The sequence below is a fragment of the Dermochelys coriacea genome, chromosome 24 (genome assembly GCF_009764565.3).
Source record: "Dermochelys coriacea isolate rDerCor1 chromosome 24, rDerCor1.pri.v4, whole genome shotgun sequence".
Taxonomy (NCBI): domain Eukaryota; kingdom Metazoa; phylum Chordata; order Testudines; family Dermochelyidae; genus Dermochelys; species Dermochelys coriacea.
This window is the reverse complement of record NC_050091.1, coordinates 8,691,303-8,709,520: the sequence shown is the minus strand read 5'-3', so window position 1 is coordinate 8,709,520 and position 18,218 is coordinate 8,691,303. Positions and strand designations below refer to the sequence as shown.

General features: G+C 58.4%; 2 protein-coding genes across 6 annotated transcripts; one reads left to right on the top strand and one right to left on the bottom strand.

The window, feature by feature from the left end:
• On the bottom strand, nucleotides 1–9,880 carry LYSMD1 (LysM domain containing 1). 2 transcript variants are annotated; one of them, XM_043501881.1, is made up of 4 exons: nucleotides 9,128–9,880; nucleotides 4,783–5,099; nucleotides 4,652–4,655; nucleotides 1–1,855 (listed from the first exon to the last, which is right to left on the bottom strand). In XM_043501881.1, the coding sequence occupies exons 1-4, from the start codon at nucleotides 9,305–9,307 to the stop codon at nucleotides 1,700–1,702; spliced, it is 657 nt and encodes a 218-aa protein (XP_043357816.1). In that variant the 5' UTR covers nucleotides 9,308–9,880; the 3' UTR covers nucleotides 1–1,699. The 2 variants fall into 2 exon arrangements, with proteins under 2 accessions (XP_043357816.1, XP_038239107.1); XM_038383179.2 differs by lacking the exon at nucleotides 4,652–4,655 and having other exon boundaries at nucleotides 1–1,850.
• Nucleotides 9,881–10,123: 243 nt separating this feature from the next.
• On the top strand, nucleotides 10,124–18,218 carry SCNM1 (sodium channel modifier 1). Of its 4 annotated transcripts, none has more exons than XR_006276901.1 (9): nucleotides 10,128–10,285; nucleotides 13,154–13,224; nucleotides 14,455–14,543; nucleotides 14,902–14,999; nucleotides 15,081–15,181; nucleotides 16,009–16,196; nucleotides 16,574–16,664; nucleotides 16,740–16,866; nucleotides 17,335–18,218. XR_006276901.1 is itself a non-coding variant. In XM_038383554.2 (8 exons), exons 1-8 carry the CDS (start codon nucleotides 10,142–10,144, stop codon nucleotides 17,427–17,429), a joined length of 918 nt encoding a protein of 305 aa, XP_038239482.1. In that variant the 5' UTR covers nucleotides 10,124–10,141; the 3' UTR covers nucleotides 17,430–18,218. The 4 variants fall into 4 exon arrangements, 2 of the variants coding, with proteins under 2 accessions (XP_038239482.1, XP_038239483.1); XR_006276900.1 differs by having other exon boundaries at nucleotides 17,330–18,218; XM_038383554.2 differs by lacking the exon at nucleotides 16,574–16,664 and having other exon boundaries at nucleotides 10,124–10,285; nucleotides 17,330–18,218.

Sequence of the window (18,218 nt, the reverse complement as noted above, 5' to 3'; positions counted from 1 at the left end):
GTGTTTTGTTCAAAGAGCAATCAGGATGGAACACTTTTATTTGCAGGTCCCTTAGCCGCTGGCCGATCTCAATCTTGAGCCTGAAAAGTACCTGGCAGAGTTATTTAAAGAGGATCTGGGCCTCTCAGCTGTGAGGCGGCTTTAAAGAGGAACCAAGGGAGGGTTTTATTTTTAACTCCGATTCCCTCTTCAGAGCTGGGCCGTGCTGGACAGCGAAGGGTTCCCAATCAATACGGCTGAATTAAACAGACGAGCGGGGAAATAGGAGCCCGGCTTACCTGCCCCATACAGAGCCTGGGGCTTCTGGCTCAGCTCAAGCAGCTAACGCCTTCCAAGGAGGGGCTGTTCTGGGAGTCCCTCCATTCACCCCTGACCCACAAATGCCAGTTACAAGCCACTAGCTGTCCCCGTCCCACCCCACACCTGAAACACCAGCTTGGGAGCTGAGAGTCAAGCCGGGTGTTTTCCCTCTCACACCCAGTAACAAAGAGATAAATTAACAGGCGATCAGCAGCGCTAGTCTCTCAGGGGCCCCATACAGCCCCAGTGGGACCAGATGGGTGGAAAGGATTGGTCAGCCCTTGGATTAATGGCACATAAGGAGGGACAGACCCCGGCTCCCTCCCCCACAGCTGGACTGGCCCCGCTGGGCTTAGGGACAGATGCCAGCTCCCTCCCCCAGAGCCGGGCTAAGAGGAATCCTAAGCAGTGAGAGGTCATTGAGTAGCTCTGGCAGACTCAGGGGACAGATCCATGGGGAGCGGGGGTGGGAGGGGTTGTACCTATCGCTTTCGGGGTGAGGAAGCCAAGCAGCATATGGAATTCGTCCCCTCGGCCCCCAAGCCAGGCCCCGGTGGAAAGACTTGGGCAGATTTTGGCTCAGGCCCAAGGGGCTGGGTTTCAACACAGTGGATGCTGAGCTCTTCCCAGGGGGGAGCTGGGCATTGTCAGCCCGACCCCCCCCCCCGTGGGCTCGCTGGCGGTGGGAGCTGCAGGCGACGCTGACTCTTGCCTGCCAGGCGTCCTACGGGATCAGCTGCCAGGGAGTCCTGCCATCCCACAGGACGTCAGGCTTGTGAAGGTGCCTGTTTCATTTAAGGCCAAAGTCCCACGAAAGGAAGAGCAGGGAGGCTGCGGGTCGGGATTGAGGGGCATCAGTAGATGATGGGGGGTCAGGGCGGAGGACCTGATCACGAGGCCTTTCCCTAAAGTCTGAGCGAGGGAGCCAAGGAGACCCAAGGGGGTTGCAGGTGACCTGACAGGATGGGACAGGGAGAGGCTGGCATGCTGGGGCAGGGAGCTCTGGCTGCTCTAGCCAGGGCTGAGAGCCCGGCAGTGGGAAAGGCCAGCGAGGAGCAGAGCAGCGCCGAAAAAGCCGGGCATTAGAGCGTGCCGCCACGACACCTCCGCCCCAAGGGGGCGCTCTGCCAGTCATCCCCAAACCCACCCCAGTGCACGCCTCCCCCCCCCGCCACCGAATGTCCCCCATACACCGATCCCTGTGCAGCCGCCCATCCCTCTGCAGATTGGTGCAAAGGCGGGGGCAGAGGGACGGCTCACACAGGCTCTTGCCGGGATCAGGGCCGTAGCCCTGGCAGGGCCGTCACAAACTCTGCGCTGCCCCCACTTCCCCCCCGTTGCTGGACGCGCCGGCTAGGAGGGGAGTGGCGAGTCCATGGAGAAAAGAAGGCTCCACCCATCAGAGCCTGAAGATCTCATCCTCCTGGTCCCGCAGCGTGGCGGCCCGGGTGGTTTTGGTGAGCGGCACGGGGCCCAGCAGGGAGCGCTGCTGTGTGCGAGGCGAGGGCTCGCTCTGATAGGAGCAGGTCCTGCTGGCTCCTGGCTTGGCCCTGGCAGCGAGAGAGAGGAGGGGGTTAGATCTCGGACAGGGAATGAGCACCGCAGACAGGCCTTGCTGAGGGATCCCCCAGCCATGCCCTTTGGGGGTGGCTGAACTGACACACCACCCTGTGCTGGGGCTGGGAAGGATCCAGGGAAGAGCCCCCTTTAGACACATCGGGCCAGGGCAGGGAGTGGAGTCCTAGGGGTGCAACGGACCAGAGATGACAGAGTACAGATGGGGAGGGTGTCGGGACACCCGTATAATCCCTGTGGGATCTTTGTTCAAAGCTACAAAGTAACCTAGGGCTGGAATGAATCAGCAGAGCTGTGGGGAGGATGCCATGGGCTGGGACTGGGATTGAGGGGCACTGGCACAACTAGGGTTGGGGGACGAGCCCAGGGCTGGGGTAGGAGGGGGCTGCAGGTCAGGATCGAGGGACACTGGTCAGGCCGGAGGGTTGGGGCCCAGGGCTGGGGTAGGAGGGAGCTGCAGGTCAGGATCGAGGGGCACTGCCCGGGCCGGAGGGTTGCGGCCCAGGGCTGGGGTAGGAGGGGGCTGCAGGTCAGGATCGAGGGGCACTGCCCGGGCCGGAGGGTTGGGGCCCAGGGCTGGGGTAGGAGGGGGCTGCAGGTCAGGATCGAGGGGCACTGCCCGGGCCGGAGGGTTGGGGCCCAGGGCTGGGGTAGGAGGGGGCTGCAGGTCAGGATCGAGGGGCACTGCCCGGGCCGGAGGGTTGGGGCCCAGGGCTGGGGTAGGAGGGAGCTGCAGGTCAGGATCGAGGGTCACTGCCCGGGCCGGAGGGTTGCGGCCCAGGGCTGGGGTAGGAGGGGGCTGCAGGTCAGGATCGAGGGGCACTGCCCGGGCCGGAGGGTTGGGGCCAAAGGCTGGGGTAGGAGGGGGCTGCAGGTCAGGATCGAGGGGCACTGGCCAGGCCGGAGGGTTGGGGCCCAGGGCTGGGGTAGGAGGGGGCTGCAGGTCAGGATCGAGGGGCACTGGCCAGGCCGGAGGGTTGGGGCCCAGGGCTGGGGTAGGAGGGGGCTGCAGGTCAGGATCGAGGGGCACTGGCCAGGCCGGAGGGTTGGGACCCAGGACTGGGGTAGGAGGGGGCTGCAGGTCAGGATCGAGGGGCACTGGCCAGGCCGGAGGGTTGGGGCCCAGGGCTGGGGTAGGAGTGGGCTGCAGGTCAGGATAGAGGGGCACTGGCCAGGCCGGAGGGTTGGGGCCCAGGGCTGGGGTAGGAGGGGGCTGCAGGTCAGGATAGAGGGGCACTGGCCAGGCCGGAGGGTTGGGACCCAGGACTGGGGTAGGAGGGGGCTGCAGGTCAGGATCGAGGGGCACTGGCCAGGCCGGAGGGTTGGGGCCCAGGGCTGGGGTAGGAGGGGGCTGCAGGTCAGGATCGAGGGGCACTGGCCAGGCCGGAGGGTTGGGGCCCAGGGCTGGGGTAGGAGGGGGCTGCAGGTCAGGATCGAGGGGCACTGGCCAGGCCGGAGGGTTGGGGCCCAGGGCTGGGGTAGGAGGGGGCTGCAGGTCAGGATCGAGGGGCACTGGCCAGGCCGGAGGGTTGGGGCCCAGGGCTGGGGTAGGAGGGGGCTGCAGGTCAGGATCGAGGGGCACTGCCCGAGCTGGGGGGCCAGGGCTGGGATAGGAACTGCAGAGATCTTCAACGCAGGCAACGGCGCCCTCTCGTGGTCACAGAGGCTAGTCAATGGCAAGCAGCGGCCGGCTCCTTAGCCCAGCCAGCTCCCCTAATGCAGTCCTCAGAGGCCCAGCTGGGCCAGACTCCCAGGCCAGGAGAAGGGCATTCCCTGTGCCGCAGCCGACTGAGGGGAGACGGTGGCCGTGGGCTCCTCTGGCTGTGCCCTGAGCTAACGCGCTGGCTGTTTAACCCCCCTGCAGCACTGCACAGAAGGGAGGAAAATAACCGAGCGGCTTCTGTCAATCCCCGTTTCCAGCAGCACGGGGAGGTCTGCCCCACGACCCACAGGGAGGCAGGTGCCGACACCCTGGATCAGACTCAGGCCCCATCCAACCCAGCATCTCCCCCTCCTCCAGTAGCGACCGATGGCCGTTTCCCTGGAGGAACCCAGGAAACATCCCAGTGCCCCCCGTGAATTCCTTCCCACCCCGACGCCCTGCAGTGAGCGGCACATGCCCGGCAGGACACAAGTTCCTGGCTCTTATCTCTTGCCTGCACAGCGCCAGTAGGAAATGAAGCAGGGGAAGAAACAGCATCAAAACAAACATGTCTGTGTGTGCCCAGGTTGCCGTGTGTGGCTGTTCGTCGCCTTCAGAGAACTCCCCACAGTGCACACATCTCTATTCCCCCATCCTAGTTGCCGTGAGCATTGCATGTAGTCGCCGATAGCACCAGTACTCACCTGGCCACCGTACATCACGCGGGGGCGAAGCCAAAGCCTGAGGCTACGTCACCCCCGCCCTGTCAGCAAGGAACAACCCCTCACTCTCCGACCTCCCTTTGCTACAGCCCCCTGCCCAGGCACTGCCCCTCAGCCTTGGGGACCCCTGGGTAAGTGGGTTTCTTGGGGGGCTGGGGAGGAGCAGACTATGGGGCAAGACATGGAGGATCTCACAGGCTTCGGTGCTGGGCTCTTTTATTTTGACAAGCACGGCGCCTGATTCGCTGGGGTTTTAATTTCTACCCCCCGCCAAGGGGCATGTAAAACCTGAGCGGGGGGTACTCAGGCATCACTGCGTCCCCTGCAGGAGGCAGCTGGCACTTGTGGGGTCACCTCGCCCTGTAGCAGCCCCACAGAGGATATAAGCGCTAACCCAAGGGCAGCCAGCAGAGATTCTCCTTTAGCACAGCTGGCAGGGGCCTATGAGCCGGAACAGCAGGTCTGGGGATTGATCCTCTACCCATACAGCCTGGGCACTGCGTTAGTTACTTGGCGCGACGGTAACCTCAAGGTGGCACTTACGCAATCTCCCCCTCCCGCAGCTTCTTCACTGCAGCCTTCTTGGACAGGCTGATCTCCAGGTCGAGCTTCCTTAAGAAATCCGCGGCTGAGAGGTCATGGCAGGGGGTGGCACCTGTGCTAGTCACAGGGCCATTTTTCAGCATCAGCTTCTCCTCCCCTGTGGCAGGCCGCCTGGCTCCTTCCTCCACCTCCTCTTCCTCCAGGTTTAAGCCATTCGCCATCTGCTTGGGCTCCACCAGGATAGGGATGTGCAGTGTCGTCTTGAGGAAGATGGAGTCACTGGTGTACAGCCGGTTCGCCCGCTTGATCTGCTCCATCTGGGAAGAGACCATAAGCACCTGTAACACCTCCAAGCCTGGGACACGCGTCACCAACCCCCTTCTCTATACACCAAGAGAACAACTGCCTCTGATCTGGGGCTTGTTCCCTGAAGCTCCATTGCAGGCTGGACACCTAATATCATGGCACCACCGAACTGCAGCCACCTCTGGGGTGGAGGGCACCAGTAAGCAAATAGAGCAATGAGGGCAAGTGTGCACATGATGTGATCTGGGCTGCGGGTGCCGGGCTCATGCTGGCAGGGAGACGGATTAGGGGGTTGCTGGAACTTGAATGCCAGGTTAGGAAGGGGAGGGAAACTGACCAAGCTCTGGAGGATGGTGTTCAATGCAGCCAGGCAAGTACTGTGCTGTCCCAGTGGCTGGGAGAGAGACGTGCCATTGTTAGGCAGGGAGGACCCCCAGCACACTTGTCTCCTATGCTCAGCCAGGGGTGGATGAGGGAGACGGGCTGGGAGTCCATCACCATAGCACGTGCCGCGATTCCAGCCCAGAGACCAAAAGACCCTCCCCTTCCGCCTGACTGGTGGCTTGTGGGCTCCTGCAAAATGAGCTGCAGGTTCTCAGCATCTGTCACACAAACATAGCTGGCCCCCCTGGCTGGCAGCCCCAGAGACAGCTCCCTGCTTTCCCTGCCCCTCCAGCCGCAGGGCAGGAGCACACCAGCAGGGGCCAGCATGCATGTGTCGTGGGGAAGACTGAATTGGTGCTGTCAGGCTGCAGGACCTGTCAAGATTCAAACTGCTATGCTCCCAGAGTCACTCAACAACCATCTGCTGCCTGATCACAAATGCAGGCCCCGGCCAGGCTGGAGGTGATACCGGGGCAGGCTTTTTCTGCATCAGAAACTGATCTCTGCCCCCCGCCCCCGCCCACATCCCCGAGATCCACATGAGGCCAAAGGAACAGAGAGCTGCAAAAACAGGAAATGAGAAAGGCGTGAGAGTGTGTGTGTGTGTGTGTGTCTGTGCATGACTGTGTATGCGCACATTACCAGGGTCACATCAGCCTCACAAGGAGGTAACTGCACACACGGGGTACCAAGAGGAGACAGCGAGTGCAGGGTCGGAGACCTGATCCTGCATGAGACTCCAGACATTCAGCCCCCCATGCACTCCTCCCATACTGCCACACCCCGGGGACTCCAGTGGGGTGCCGGCTCAGAGTTCCATGATCAGGGCGCTGGATTGTAGAGTCCTAGGGGTGGGGACTGTGTCTCTGATCTCGCAGCCAATCCGCTGGCACTGCCCTGGAGCAGCATCAATTATTAGGATTCATTATGTGTATTGCAATAGCCTCAGACAAGAGCCAGGAGTCCCCACTGTAGGGGGATCAGAGGTGCCTGGACTCTGGAGAGGTGACTCCTGCCAGTGCCCCTTTTCTTAGGGGTGCTCATGACAGGACCCTCCCTGCTTCACCCCAGATACTCGGCAAACAAAGCTGAAAAGTGGTAACGCTAAGTGCTTCGACAGAGCTCCTTGTCTAAGACACACCAAGCACTGTACAAAATGGGGGGGGGGGAAATCAATCTGGAGCCAAGCTGCAGAATCAGGGCCTACAAGGGGAAGAATGAAAGTCAAGATGCGTAGGAAACCCAGGGGAAGGATTCACTCTACAGATATAATTGCTTGTTTCGCACATTTCTTGAGGGGATCACTTAAGAGCGCCCTCAGGAGGGCCTGGAAATGGAGAGCTGGAAGCTTGAGGAGCATTCACCAGTCCTGCGGCAATTTGAAATCAGTGCTTTACCAAAGATAGGTCAATAGCAATAGCTTGGTTTCGTGGCACCTTAGAGACTAACAAATTTATTTGAGCACAAGTTTTCGTGAGCTACATCTCACTTCATCCGATGAAGTGAGCCGTAGCTCACAAAAGCTTATGCTCAAATAAATTTGTTAGTCTCTAAAGTGCCACAAGTACTCCTTTTCTTTTTGCAAATACAGACTAACACGGCTGCTACTCTGAAGCTTGGTTTTTGTAATAGAGAAACTGAAGCCCAGAGTAGGGACTAGAACCCAGGCAGGGTGGATAAAAATCAATGATTTTTTTTAATTAAAATTCTTTTGAGGAAAAACCTATCTAAAGATAGTTTTAATTAAGATACAGAGATATCTCATCATGGAGTAGGGATTATAAATTCTAATTCTATAGTATGAGAATATATATTCAAGTAATCTTCAAGAAAAGTTTTGTAATGAGTTCTAATAGTTCATGGATTAGGGACCCAATTTTGTATAGATTATTTACGGGAGTTCTGCATAGATTATTTAGGTTAATCTTTCTATCTACCCAATGGGACTCAGTTCTCAGTCTAGAAGATACCATCAGAGATGCTTAGTTTTGCAGTTCTCAAACTGTGGATTTGTGTCTCCAGAGGTAACATGCTTGTTAACAGCAAACATGTTTTTAAATAAACAGAGCTGAGAAATAATAGACCTCAACCCTACTGTCCCTGTGCAAATTTGTGTACACAGTCAATCCCTTACCTCTCTCTAGAAGTGCAAAGTTTCAAAAAGTTCAATGAATAGAAGATTGTTGGGGGCAGAATAGATCTGGACAAGGAGAAGTCTGGAGATAAATGTGAGAAGGGAAGGACAGGCAGTAGAAACAAGAGTGAAACTGTTTGAGCAGCATATTCCAGAAGTCTTGAGGTCTGAGTGTAGCCTTCATTGATTTGAGATCTACCATACCATTCTCTCACTAGAAGGGAAAACCTATTACGGCAGCAGGCCATAAAAGTTTGAGAATAAGAACCATTCAAGAAATACGTTTGCTGATGATGTTTTAAAGAAAGTCACATCAGGGAACTGGCGGAAGTCACTTAAACCCTTGGATTCAGAGAGTGTTAGTGATAATCTCACTTTTAACAGCAGTAGCTTCTTCCGCCGGTGTAGAAAAAATATTTTCTTCCTTTGGACTAATTCATTCCAAATCAAAAGGGAGTACTTGTGGCACCTTAGAGACTAACAAATTTATTTGAGCATAAGCTTTCGTGAGCTACAGCTCACTTCATCAGATGCAAATTCCAAATTGAGAAATTGTTTGGTAACTGAAAAAGTAGGAAAGCCTGTTTTTCTTTTCCAGATTATGAACAAACAGGAAAATGAAGGTGAAGACAACTGAGTTATCTGCAGAAGCCAATATTTTAAGTTTCTCACGTTGACCTGGCTGACAGAGTCGATTTAATTTTTTTGGGGGGAGGGGTTAGGGGTTTTTTAATATTTCATTTATCTATTTTAGTTAAAAACAATTTTTAACAAAAACAAACCTGATTTTAAAAAACCTGAATGTTTAACTAAATTCAAAAATTCATATGCTTGTTTTGTTAAAATATTGTATGTTTGCTGTTGAATAAAAAAATCCAGAATACTTAACGTTGTTGTTTTAGTTAAATAAAACAATTTAAATGTCTGTCTGGTGAAGTTCTCCTCCTAATACAGCCTGGCAAGAAAATCCTCCATATATTAATGATTAACCTCTTGAATTGGAGATGGTTCACCAACCAATGACTTCATAAATATCTGCTTCAATTACTTTTGGTAAATGAAATAACCAAACATTCATTTTCTGATACAGCTGTAAAACTAATCTGAAAAGTTTTCAAAATAAATCACTTTAAAAATGTATGGACGTACTTTCTAAAGATAGGTTTCAGAGTAGCAGCCGTGTTAGTCTGTATTCGCAAAAAGAAAAGGAGGACTTGTGGCACCTTAGAGACTAACAAATTTATTAGAGCATAAGCTTTCGTGAGCTAAGTCTTCCAGATTAGTGATTTAAATAATGATTTAAGTCAATTTGATTTAAATTAAATCCACCCTGAACCCAGGAGACCTGGCTTCCAGTTCCCTGCTCCATCCACAAGACCCCAGTCTCCTTCCAGAGCTAGGAAGAGAAGCCAGGAGTCTGGCACTCTGTCCCCTGCTCTAACCGTGGGACCTCACTGGGGCCCTCCTGCCAGGTCACCTGTATCCCCCAGATTGCAATAAAAAGCTGCCGCGCTGACCTACCGTGACCCCATACTTGAGCGCCAGCCCCTGCAAGGTGTCCCCCGGCTCCAGGCGATGTTCCACCCTCCTCTCCCTCACTGGGGAGCACATTGACTGGACAAGGCTGCCGTAGGACCGGGTCTTGCTGCCGCAGAGCAGCCTAGCCCCTCCAGGGGACCCCTGCCTGGAGAGGGAGGCCATCCCTCCCCCCCAGTCAGTGGGGCACCAGTGCGGGCAGCAGAGGTGCCTGGGCTCTGAAGGGGCTTTCCTGAGGGGTGCTCATGGCAGGACCCCCCTCGAGCAGAGTAAACAGCCAGGCCAGGGCTCCCCCACTCTGAGCCCCCCACTACGGTCTCTGCTTTCCAGCTTGTTCTCCCCTCAGCCTCTACTCCAGGGCACACGCGGGGGGGGGGGCCCAATTTCCGCCCCACACTGCAAACTCCACTCTGAACAGGTGGGGGAGGGGATGGAACGGGGGGTCCCCCAATTTCCTGCCCACCCTTTACACCAGAGAGGGATGGGGGGGTCTCCTCAATCTTCTCTGTCCCATTCCCCGGCTCCTTCTTTACTCGGGGGAAGGGGCAAGTCCCGTCCCCCCCTGGGGACCCAGCCACCCCCCTGCGGCCCCTCCCCTGCAGAGCAGCCAGTGCCCGCAGCACGTAGCCTCCTGTGACGCTCAGCGGGCTCCCAACAGCGGAGCGGAGCGGAACGCAGCGGGGCCAGCCCCGTCCCCCTCCCATCCCACGCAAAGACCTCTGGGACATGTAGTCTCTCCCTGGTTAGTTGCCTGCCCCCCCCCCCCCCCCCGGATCCCGGGCAGCTCCTCCCACCCCATAACCATGCTCCGCCCCTCTGGGGCCAAAGAGGTGGCACAGCGGGGAACATTCCCCCCAGCCCAACCACAAGCCACGCCGAAGGGGAGAGGGGCCAGGGTCCGGGACTACATTTCCCGGCATGCCCCGCCGCCTCGAGCCCTCTCAATGCTTCATGGGAGGTTTGGCCCAAGGGGCCTATCCGCGCGGAGCGCCAAGAGGCATGCTGGGAAGGGTCCGGGAAGTGAACCAAACCGGAAGTGCTGGGTGGGCGCAGTTCCCATGGTTACCGCGGCCGGGGTCGCGGGGCGCCGCCATGTCCTTCAAGCGGGAGGGGGATGACTCGGGCCAGCTGAACGTGCTGCAGGTGAGCGGCCGGGTCGGGCTGGGCAGCGGGGTCGGGCACCCCGGCTCCGCAGAGCTGTCCTGGGCCGGGGCGCTTCAGGTGCCCAGAGCGACCCCGTCCCGGCTCCGCCTCAGTCCCCCCAGAGCCCCCCGCCCCCCCGGCTCCTCCTCAGTCCCCCCACAGCCCCCCACTCCCCGGCTCCCCAGAGCCCCCCCGCCCCCCCCGGCTCCTCCTCAGTCCCCCCACAGCCCCCCACTCCCCGGCTCCCCACAGCCCCCCGGCTCCTTCTCAGACCCCCAGAGCCCCCCGCCCCCCCTGGCTCCCCAGAGCCCCCCCGCCCCCCCGGCTCCTCCTCAGTCCCCCCAGAGCCCCCCGCCCCCCCGGCTCCTCCTCAGTCCCCCCACAGCCCCCCCCCTCCCCGGCTCCCCACAGCCCCCCGGCTCCTCCTCAGTCCCCCCACAGCCCCCCACTCCCCGGCTCCCCAGAGCCCCCCGCCCCCCCGGCTCCTCCTCAGTCCCCCCACAGCCCCCCACTCCCCGGCTCCCCACAGCCCCCCGGCTCCTCCTCAGTCCCCCCACAGCCCCCCACTCCCCGGCTCCCCAGAGCCCCCCGCCCCCCCGGCTCCTCCTCAGTCCCCCCACAGCCCCCACCCCCCGGCTCCCCACAGCCCCCCGGCTCCTCCTCAGTCCCCCCACAGCCCCCCACTCCCCGGCTCCCCACAGCCCCCCGCCCCCCCGGCTCCTCCTCAGTCCCCCCACAGCCCCCCACCCCCCGGCTCCCCACAGCCCCCCGGCTCCTCCTCAGTCCCCCCACAGCCCCCCACTCCCCGGCTCCCCACAGCCCCCCGGCTCCTCCTCAGTCCCCCCACAGCCCCCCACTCCCTGGCTCCCCACAGCCCCCCGCCCCCCCGGCTCCTCCTCAGTCCCCCCACAGCCCCCCACTCCCCGGCTCCCCACAGCCCCCCGGCTCCTCCTCAGTCCCCCCACAGCCCCCCACTCCCCGGCTCCCCAGAGCCCCCCGCCCCCCCGGCTCCTCCTCAGTCCCCCCACAGCCCCCCACTCCCCGGCTCCCCACAGCCCCCCGGCTCCTCCTCAGTCCCCCACAGCCCCCCACTCCCCGGCTCCCCACAGCCCCCCGCCCCCCCGGCTCCTCCTCAGTCCCCCCACAGCCCCCCACTCCCCGGCTCCCCACAGCCCCCGGCTCCTCCTCAGTCCCCCCACAGCCCCCCACTCCCCGGCTCCCCAGAGCCCCCCGCCCCCCCGGCTCCTCCTCAGTCCCCCCACAGCCCCCCACTCCCCGGCTCCCCACAGCCCCCCGGCTCCTTCTCAGACCCCCAGAGCCCCCCGCCCCCCCTGGCTCCCCAGAGCCCCCCGCCCCCCCGGCTCCTCCTCAGTCCCCCCACAGCCCCCCAGCTCTGCCTCAGTCCCCCCACCCCCCTGTTCCACCTCAGTCCCCCCCACAGCCACCCGGCTCCCCAGAGCCCCCGGCTCCTCCTCAGTCCCCCCACAGCCCCCCACTCCCCGGCTCCCCACAGCCCCCCGGCTCCTTCTCAGACCCCCACAGCCCCCCGCCCCCCCGGCTCCTCCTCAGTCCCCCCACAGCCCCCCAGCTCTGCCTCAGTCCCCCCACCCCCCTGTTCCACCTCAGTCCCCCCCACAGCCACCCGGCTCCCCAGAGCCCCCGGCTCCTCCTCAGTCCCCCCACAGCCCCCCACTCCCCGGCTCCCCACAGCCCCCCGGTTCCTTCTCAGACCCCCACAGCCCCCTGCCCCCCTGTTCCGCCTCAGTCCCCCGACAGCCCCCCGGCTCCCCAGAGCCCCCGCCCTCCCAGCTCCTCCTCAGTCCCCCCAGAGCCCCCCAGCTCTGCCTCAGTCCCCCCACAGCCCCCACTCCCCTGTTCCACCTCAGTCCCCCCCACAGCCACCCGGCTCCCCAGAGCCCCCGGCTCCTCCTCAGTCCCCCCAGAGCCCCACAGCCCCCCCAGCTCCTCCTCAGTCCCCCCACAGCCCCCCCTGGCTCCTCCTCAGTCCCCCCACGCCCCTGGCTCCCCACATCCCCAGGGAGATCCCCCTACCCTACCCCCAGCTCCCGTCAATTCCCCGCCAAACCAAGCTCCCCACATCCCCAGAGTGATACCGCCCAACTCCCCCTAGACCCCCATCCCCAGAGTGACCCCCCGACTCCTTAGTCCCCCCATAGCCCCCTGGATCCCCACATCCCCAGAGCGATCCCCCAACCCACCCTGCTTCCCCAGCTCCTGTCAATTCCCTGCTACCCTGAACTCTCCCCATTCCAAGAGGGACCTCCCCAGAGTGACTCCCCCAATCCTCCCAGCTCCCGTGACCCCTCCCCAGCTCTCCCCAACCCCCATCCTCAGAGCAATCCCCTCTTCTCCCCGCCCCCTGGCTCCCCCCAGCCCTCCCACTGCCCTCCAGCCCAGAGCAGTCCCCAAGCTTCCCTCTCAACCCCGGAGTCACTCCTCTGCTCCCCCCAATACTCCCCCCCCACCATTCTCCCATCCCCAGGTGATCCCCTAATACCCCTTGGCCCCTGGTTCTCCCACTCTCCAACCACCCCAACACCTCTTGGCCTCTGGCTCCCCCCCCCATCCCTGCTGCTCTGGGCTCTGTTTACAGCATTGCCACTGGCCTGCTGGATGACCTTGGGCAAGTCACTGCCCTGTTCTGTGCCTCAGTTTCCCCGTCTGTAAAATGGTGATAATGCTACCAGCCTCCTTTGTAAAGTGCTCTGAGATCCATGGATGAAAAGCACTAGATAAGAGCTAGAGATTGTTATTCTCATTCATCTATGGCCACACTGATGCCAGTTGCTCTGCTGCCTACACCAGAGAGATTGATTCCTCAGTAACATGGCCTGGTCGTTTATTTAGAAAAGAAGAGTTGCAGATCTGCTGGCAAACTACATCCCGGAGGACGAGGCGCTGTTGCTAAGGAACGGCAGGTGCGTTAGATCCATTTGACAGCAAGCAATATGGTTCTGAGAAGACTGTATGCCATAAGGATCGGGTCAAATAAAATCCAACCTCAGCCTAAAGCCCACATTGAATCATGATTCTTTGAATCGGTTCAATTCACTAATTAGTGTATTTATTTATTCTGGGGACTGAACCTGCAAGATTGGCAGTGTGGCCTAATGCACAGAGAACTGGAGTTGGAGTTAGGACACCTGGGTTCTCTTCCCTGATCTGCTACAGGCCTGCTAGGTGTCCTTGGGCAAATCCCTTCATCGCTCTGTGCCTCAGTTTTCCGATCTGTAAAATGGGGATAACAATACTGCTCTTCCTTTATCAAGCTCTACTCATGAAAAGCACGAGATAAGAGCTAGCTAGGGATTGTTATTTGTTATTAAATTCAGATCTGGATTTCCAAGGCCCCAGCATTCAGGAATGTTTTGCTCAGGCCCACTGTAAAAATAGGGACAATCTGTAAAAGTTAGACCCAGACCCAGATTTGGATTTCAAACACCACCAAAATCCGGGGTGCTGGGATCTGGGCTGTATATTGAGGCTGATCTGGGTTTTTTTTAATTTTAGTTTTCATTTTGGCTTTGCAGTTCCCACTTCTCTTCAGATGTAAAAGAGCCACACGTCCGCCAGAGAGCCTCTGGCTAATATTACACACTCAGACCGGTTGGCTCGGCATTCAGACTTTTGGATGTCTGTCAGAGAATGAGCACGGTCCAGTGGCCACGGAGCCAGGAATTTTGGGTTCAGTTCTTGACTCTCCTTGGTTGTCACTTACGTTGTCCTGCCCTGTTTCCTCAACTGCAGACTGGGGATAACAAAACCGAGGGTGTGTGGTCCAGCATCCAGAGCATTGGAGAGGGAGTCAGGACACCTGGGTTCTCTTCCCAGCTCTGTCATTGACTCATTGGGCAAATCACTCAGTTTCCCCATGGGTGAGATGGGGATAGTAACGCTTAACCTGGCTGCCTGTGCTTTGAGAGCCTCAGCCAGTTACATTCGTTGAGGTCCCACTGCGCTGGGTGAATCTGAGAAACATGGTAATTTATTCTAGTGGCTGTAACTAGAGTCTCTTCCAGCTCAGTGTTACCAGCTGCACTGTCTCTCTTAACATTGATAAGAAGGGCTGGGGGGGCATCTATCCTAATAGGTGTGCGTGACGGGGGATGCTCCTGGCTTGATATGACTGTTTTTCCTCTCTCTCTCAGATATGCCTGCACAGTGTGTTTCCACCGTCCAGTCTTTGACACGCTTGACATGCTGACGGTCCATAGGGCCGGCAAGAAACACATAGCTAGTAAGTCAGCCCTAAGGGCTCAGTTGCTCAGGGAGCTGCAGACCCTGGGTAGTGGGGATGGTGCAGGAGGAAGGAAGAGTCCAGCTTCACTCCCAAAGCTCAGGGGCAGTCAGTGGTGCTGGTAGGTAGAAGACAGATTGAGATGTCCCAACGAGGGTTGGACCTTTATAGTGCTTGGATTGCTCAAAGCCATCCATCCATCCCCATGAGACACAGCAGGAGGTGGCAGTCCGTTCCACCCCAAACCGACTGCCACTTGGGCAGCCCTTTGGCAGTGTAACCCTGGCTCGGTGGCGGACTGCCTGGCGAGAGTCTCGCGCCTGGATTACCTGTGTCTGTCTCTCTCTCTGTGTCCCAGGCCTGCAGACGTTCTACGGAAAGAAGCGGTCACATGAGAATGAGGTGCAGAAGCGGCGGCAGCAGGAGTTCCTGCGGGCAGAGGAGGCAGGCATGCAGGTTGGCACGTGCGCCCTATGGGAGCCCCTCCCGCGACCTTTACCCAGCTGGCTGTCCTGAGCTTGTCTGTGTTTTCCTTAGGATCTTGCGTGCTCTGCACCCTTGCTGGCTCAGACCAGGAAGATTGCCCAGAACGCTTTGCTGAAAGCCTCTCCCTATAACAGCTGCTGCCGAAGGAACAGGTAATACCTATCCGTTCCCTGCCAGCTCGGGTTGAGGGTTCGCCATGGCATCGGGGGCTGGTACGAGAGCCAGGCACAACCTTGGCAAGGTCTTTGCTGCTGGGTAGCACCACCATCTGCTGGACATCTGCCCACAGCAGGCTTTTCTGCTCTGTTCCTCTCTAAGGGCCATTCGCCCAGTGGGTGTCAGTTAGCATAGCTCTGTGGATGTCCATGGCACAGTGCTGACTTACACCAGCTGGGGATCTGGCCCTGAATCCTTAAGCTGGTCGTTTTCCTGCTAGGCCAGGCTCCGAGTATAGTGGGAATGATTTCAGAGTGGGGGATTGCAAGCCTCTTCCATGCCTGCTTTATATTTCAGCAGTGGAACGCGTATCATGTAAAGGCAGCAGCTTTGAGAAGAGAGTGTGGTCTAATGGTCAGAGCAGGGGACCTGCGTTCTGTTACCAGCCTTAGGTGGTTAGGGCAGAGGACTAGGAGTGAGGTCTGGTGGTTAGAGCAGGGGGATTGGAAGTCAGGGAGGGGAGTGGGTCTGGTGGTTAGAACAGGGAACTGGGGATTAGGACTCCTGGGTTCTGTGTCCAGCTGTGCCACTGACTTGGTCATGTCCCTGTCTCTGCCTCAGTTTCCCCATCTGTAACACAGGAATAATATTTACTTTCCTTACCTGGGGAGTTGTGCGGGTTACTCCCTGTCCAGAAATCACTTTGGGGTCCTCTGACGGATGGGGCTCTAGACAGCAAGATACCATCCCTGGTTGTCACTGTGGCTGTGCACATTGGGCAGCTGGTCAACACTAGTCTCAGGGGACCTGCTGTCTGTTTTAGGTCCGATGGCAGCAGCTCAAGCATTGGTTCTTCTGGGAGGGAGCCTGCTGCCCCCGCTGCCTTCGGGAGTGCCATTGGGAAGCAGCCGGCAGAGCCGGGAAACTTCGTGGCGGGAGGTGAAGAGGGATGTGTTGCTGCGGACGCCCCCCACTCCATGCGGCTTCCTGGACACGCCAGCCCTCGAGCAGGTACGAGCCTGAGAGGCTCCGGGGTCTTGCCCCTTCCACTGAGCTGCCTGGGTACAGTTAAATCCACCATTCGCCTGTCTCACTGTAGTGGCTCATATATTTCCGCAACCCTTGGGAAATTCCATTGCTGTTTGCCTGCCTGGTAGAGTGTGGGGAGGGGCTGGGAGTCAGGACTCCTGGGTTCTATCTCCAGCTCTGGGAGGAGAGTAGGGTCTAGTGGTTAGAGTGGGCAGTGGGGAGGGGCTGGAATTCTACACTCCTGGGTTCTCTTACCCTCCCCACCATTGATTTGCTATGTTGCGTTGGGGCAAATCCCCAAGCTTTGGTTTCCCTTGGGGGGGTGCATTCATCATTGTCACTTATGAGCAGCGTTACAGATCACTGTAGAAATGCAAAGTGCCATTACCCCTGTCACATGAGCTCACTGATTTCAGCCTCCCATGAGCTGCCGATTTGGCTCGGAACTAAGTGCGTCCACAGAGGCGATGAGCTCTCTGCAGAGGTGCCAGTCGGCCTCATCTCGTCCCTTTCTTCTCATTCTAGATTTGCAGAAGGAACCTGCTGCGAGGATCAAGAGAAGCAGCAAAGGAAAGTCCTTCTTGTCTGCCCAGCCTGAAGCCATCAGCCCTGAGAAGCGCCAAGCCCTGGAGCATTATCTCCTGCTCAGGAGGTGAGCTGGCTTCTGCCTGTTCCCCGCAGAGCAGCAGGGTGCATTGGCAGGGGTCCAATCCCTGGGCTGAGTGGTAGGAGCTCATCTCAACACTCAGCAAAGGGAAAAGCCCCCAAAGTCCTATCCAGCCCATTGCTGGGGGCTAGCCCGGGGATATAACCTAGCATCTGTCCTCCATGGCTCCATCTAGTTCTTGGGCTCTCATGCATGCAGTCCCGCACAGCTCTCCTCACCCATCCATCTCCAAATGCTTTACAAAGGGATGGCTTCAAAGGTGAAGGGAAACCGAGGCACAGGGAGTGGGATGGAGAGACTATAACCAGTTCTGTCAGTGCTAGAACCCAGGAGTCCTGTGCCATGTAAGTAGATAAACCATCTCCTTAACACCATCCTTCAGTCTTCTTCAGTTGGCATCCACCTGTCCTAGCATTTGTAACTCTCTGACTGTCTGTCCTTCCCTCAGCTCAGGCTGGATCCAGGACCCTTCCGGCAAGTGGGTGAAAGACGAGAACGTGGAGTTTGACTCTGACGAGGACGAGCCACCATCCCTGCCTCCAACCTGACTTCTCAGCCACTCTGACTACTCCCAGGAACCGGCCTGGTACTGAGCGACGCTGATCGATCTCTTGGGATGCGGCTGGCAGCGGGGTCAGGAACGGCCTGTGTGCATCTTCTCATCTGCCCCCCATGGCTTTGACTTGGGATATAAATCATCAGGGAAGAAGGATGTTTCCAAACAGTTCCTAGAAACCCCCATCGCCGCTTCATTGTATCCACAGACACTGTTGGGGTCACTCACACTGGGAGCTGTCATGTTGCCCCTGCCACAGGGTCCTAGGACAAGGTCTGCTCTGTCTCTCTGGGGATGAGCACAAGGGTGAGATGCAGCTCTCGGCGGGACACAGGAAAGTGGGGCGTGCCAGAGAAAGTCAGTGCTTCGGGCTCATCTAGCATCTTTCAACCCAGGATCTTAAAGCTTCTCCCAGAGGGAGGCAAGTATCATGCCCTTTTCATGTGGGGAAACTGAGGCACAGACTGGCAGCAAGGAGTAGAACTCAGGAGTCCTGACTCCAACTTATGTTCTGATCACTTTTATTAGGTGTATTATGGTAGCACTTAGGCATCGCAACTGTGGATCAGGACCCCATTGTGCTGGGCGCTGCACAGATACAGAACAAAGAGACGCTCCCTGCCCCCCAGAGCTCATGGGACAATGCTCTCTCCTAACAGGCAATTCTTTGGCCTTTTTCTTCCCCCGGTGGTTTGTTTGTTTTTAAAAAGTTGATCTTCAAATCGAATTGGTTTCTCCGTGTGCTGCGGGGGTGGCTGGGTACGTTAAAAAGCAGTACAGA